The 4466-nt window shown below is 36.6% G+C and overlaps 1 protein-coding gene across 1 annotated transcript; it reads left to right on the plus strand.

The window, feature by feature from the left end:
• The first annotated feature begins 9 nt into the window (after positions 1–9).
• On the plus strand, positions 10–1600 carry LOC127750525 (uncharacterized). Its single transcript, XM_052272390.1, has one exon. It carries the CDS (start codon positions 671–673, stop codon positions 1598–1600), a length of 930 nt encoding a protein of 309 aa, XP_052128350.1. The 5' UTR covers positions 10–670.
• Positions 1601–4466: the final 2866 nt, after the last annotated feature.

Raw genomic sequence — 4466 nt, forward strand, 5'->3', positions numbered from 1 at the left:
AGTGCTGAGGATTTAGATGTAGATGAACTTTTGGAAATGGAAGATCCAATATTCGCTTTAACTGCACATTGTAGCGGTCCATCATCTTCAATTAACCCTCTTGCAGCTGATTTACTGATTGAAGCAGTGAGAGCCCAGGAAGAGTTTAATTCTCAAAGGAAGAGTACAGTCCCTCCCTTAATGCGAGAGCTACAATTGGATGACACTGCACTGGAAAATTCTGAGGATGAGCAACAGAGAGAGGTCACCACTTTGTTGCAAGAACCTGTTGAAAATATTAATTTTGACGATGAGCAAGAGGGAGAAGATGACACTTTTTTGCAAGAACCTACACTGCGAACACCAACCCGTCCTGTCAGAAAGAGAAATTGTCTTCCAAAGGTTGCAAAGAGGAAACGCCTCAGAGATCCTAGCAAATGGCTCGATACCATAAGGAAAGAAGCCAAAAATGCCGGACAGGGCTATAAATCAAAAAGAGGTAAACTTGTTGAACCTGTGCAAATGAAAAATCCATGTGCTTGTCCAAAAATGTGCATTAGGAAAATTTCAGATGAACAGAGGTCAAAGATATTTGCTGAATACTATAGCACTAATTCACAACGAGATAAATGGGATTTCATTACAAGACATACGGAATCAAAACCAGTAGTCAGGCGAACAACTGAGGGTGATGCATCAAGACGGAACACAAGTAGAAAATATTTTTTTTTTTATTGGACCCAAAGGTGATGAAGAGAAAGTGTATGTGTGCAAGACAATGTTTATTAATACCCTTTCAGTTAGTCATGGTGTGATAGATAGTGCTTACAAACATCTTAATCAAGGTGAAACAAGACTTGTTTCCCCAGACAAGAGGGGAAGACATGGAAATAAACCCAAAAGAACATCAGAGGCGCAGAAGGCATCTGTAAGAGAGCACATTAATTTGTATCCAAGAGTCCCATCCCATTACTGCAGAGCTCGAAGTCAAAGGGAATATCTTGAGTGGGGTTTGAGTTTGACAAAAATGAGTAAGCATTATCTAGATTGGTGCAAAGACACACATGTCCCAGCTACTGCTATTGCATCAAAAAGGCAGTATATTACAATTTTATGTAAAGAGTTCAACATATCTTTCTTCAAGCCGAAGAAAGATCAATGTGCATTGTGTCGTTTAATCAAGACTTGTAACAGAGAAGAAAGAGAAAACTACAAGGAGAAGTACGTCAAACATTTGAACAACAAAAAACTTGCACGTAAAGAATTGAAAGAAGCCAAGGAGGCTGGAATCAATGACACAACTATTAAAGTGTGTGCATTTGACTTACAGAAAGTCCTACCGCTTCCTAAGTCTGAAGTGTCTGTTTTCTTTTACAAGAACAAATTGTCTCTGTTCAATTTGTCAGTTTTTGACTTAGTACGGAAAGAGGGAGTGTGTCATCTGTGGCATGAGGCTGTAGCCAAAAGAGGTGCCAATGAAATTGGTAGTTGTGTACTTAATTATGTGAAAACAAGTGTTGCAAAGCAGGGATGCAAAACTGTTTACTCATTTTCTGACAGCTGTGCCGGGCAAAATAAAAACAGATTTTTTTTTTTGCATGATGATGATTGCAGCTGCTAAATTTGACATTGATTTTCAGCACTGCTTTTTGGAACCTGGCCACACTCAAAATGAAAACGACTCTATTCATGCTCGAATTGAGTCAGAGGCCAAACTTCAGGAAATATTTGATATGAATGAATGGGTTTCTCTCATAGAATCAGCTAAGCAAAAGAACCCCATGTATGAAGTGAAGGTAATGAAAAGGAAGGACATTTTTGAATTCCACGAAATTGTTGATTCTCTCCAACAATGGCAGAAAGACACAACTGGAAAAAACATTCAATGGAGCAAGGTAAAAATTGTGAGAGCAGAGTCTTCAAGAATGGGAGTTCTACTCTTCAAGTATGATTTTGACAAAGAATTTATGACTCTGAACACACGACAGAGCTTAGTGGGTCGTCCACTTAATTTGAAAACATACAATTTGAGATTAGCATATGACTCAAAACTCCCCTTAAAAAAGAAAAAAATTAAGGATCTGGAGCAGCTGTGTGAATCCCTGGCCATCCCCTCAAAATACCATGACTTTTACCAAAAGATTATGAGTGAAGTAGAAGAGATTGAAGAAGAAGTCCCAGAAGAAGATGAAAATAATGATGGCAACAGTGATGAGGAAATCTTTGAACAAGCGAGAAGAGAAACAGAAAACGCGGAACAGGAAAGTGAAGGAGAGGGTGCAGAAGAAATTGATGATGCATAGATGAGGTTGGCCGTTGTTTAATTTTAAGTAATCTTTTATTTATCTATGTTCTTGTAGCAATAGTAGTGCTGACTAAATTTTTAGCTTTGTATCATTTTTAACCAAAGGTACTTTTAAGAAATGACTGCTATCTGAAGGTCGATATTACTTTTTCCAAGCATTTGTATAATTTCTTAGTTCATGTTGTTTTTTTTAATACTAGATGTATGCTTTAATTCCTCCAGTTAAAAAGTAAGCATGTTAAATGTGTTCATTTCTTTAAGTGTATGGTAGGTACACTGTAATTGACCTAGTCACAGAATGTGATGTGAACTATCAAAGGATTCTCCCTTTATAATAACTTGATATTGGTGTATAACCATTCACTACACTGCAAAGCAGGAGAAGTGTTGATTTTTATTTCTAGAAAAGTTTCATTTTTCTTTCATTTCTAAATGTGTTCATTTGTCACTAATTGTATGCTAGTTACTCTGTTTATTTGAACTAGTCCCTGATCAATGTGATTTTAGCTTTCTAAGGTTTCGTCCATTGATTTATAACTATAAGAGGTTTATAACTACACATGTATTTCACTCTGCAAAGCAGGGGGAAAATGTTTGATTTTAATTAAACACAAATTTTTATTTTTATTTACTTTCTTTTATTTTCTTCTATGACCATCAGAACAGTGAGTAAACAGTTTTCAACATTCAGCATTGAAGATGAGCTCGGAAGTGTGGCGTTCCTTTCTTCATAACAATTCTTCAGTAACACCCTGATCCTGAAATACAATCAAGATGATTTGTTAAAAGGAATCCCTTTCCCAATTAGAATCAAAGCCTACATCATGACTTGACTAAAAATAAAAATAACGTAAGTACGTACTAACACCCACCTGTCCAAACATAATTCAGTATTCGCTGTAACTTCCGTACAGCAGCATGTATTTGACACTAGAGTCCTCGACACCAACTCCACATAAAAACACTAGACTGCAATCTGGAAAAAAACAGAAGGAAGGCAATATTAAATGGTCTCCTACAAAAGATTTGAGTCCTACTTGACTTTTAAAATAATAAGTTAATAATTTCTGGGGAACATATGTTTTGGAATGCTGATAAACTTAATGGCTGAATCAAGTCCACACCATCCATCGAATTTCAATCTTGTTTTCATGAGGATAATGGTTGGAAAGATCCAGAAAGACTACAAAGTCCCATGAGTTTTGACTCTGAAGAACAATACATTTTTAAACAATCGCAAGAAGTGCAATAAGAACCAGAACAAGAGAAAACTATTTTGTGTCAATGAAGTAGCACAAGTATGTCTGTTATATTTTAAGTTGTATACTAACATTTCAACCGAGAAAATGTTCAACCAAATATGGGCGACATCATCAGCTTTTTATAAGCAACATTAATCATAACATTTCTATAAGATCATTCAAAATATAATGTGGCACTATAATAAGGAAAAGTCGTATGAAATTCAAACTCATTCAATATTATGTTGTCAAATCGCAGTGGATGTTGACCCGACAAGGGCAATTAGTCAACTGAACGTACATTTACAGATCATTGAATGTCATTTGATGTCAACATGACATCAAAACGGGCCACTTAAATGACCAAATCTTAACAATGGAATTAAAATGTCATTTTGGCATAATCATTTTCATTGGGAATACTTTTCTGCTATTTTCTGGGATATATGTAAGGTTAGAACGACGGCACTTTGAAATGTTTAGACGATATTTCTCTCCAAGATTGTACTTAGACTGGTTAAAAAGCGAAAAGAAAATATATTCATTCGAAATAAACAAAGAAATGGCTAAGTAGGTCTATCCCTATAGCCAAAACTTACGTTCATAGTATGCACCACTTTGGATTTCGTTCGCTGCCGTCGGACGCAAGTGGTTCTGGAATATGAAACTTAACACGAAGACAAAGTAAACATCGACGAATCGAATGAGCTATGCGTTGTGCATGTCCGAGCTATTCCTGAATTGATACAGGCCCTAGAACCTTTGATTCTGCCTCCTGAGAAATCGCTGGTTTGCAGATAGCAGCTTGTCTGCCACTCTCAAAAAGATAGCCTTTTGTCTGCCACCTTCAAAAAGATAGCCATTTGTCTGCCAGCCCCAAAAAGTTAGCCGTTTGTCTGCAGCACCAAAAAAGATAGCCTCTTGTACGTAGGGAGGGTCGA

The sequence above is a fragment of the Frankliniella occidentalis genome, unplaced genomic scaffold (genome assembly GCF_000697945.3).
Source record: "Frankliniella occidentalis isolate FOCC.00 unplaced genomic scaffold, Focc_3.1 Scaffold203, whole genome shotgun sequence".
Classification (NCBI taxonomy): domain Eukaryota; kingdom Metazoa; phylum Arthropoda; class Insecta; order Thysanoptera; family Thripidae; genus Frankliniella; species Frankliniella occidentalis.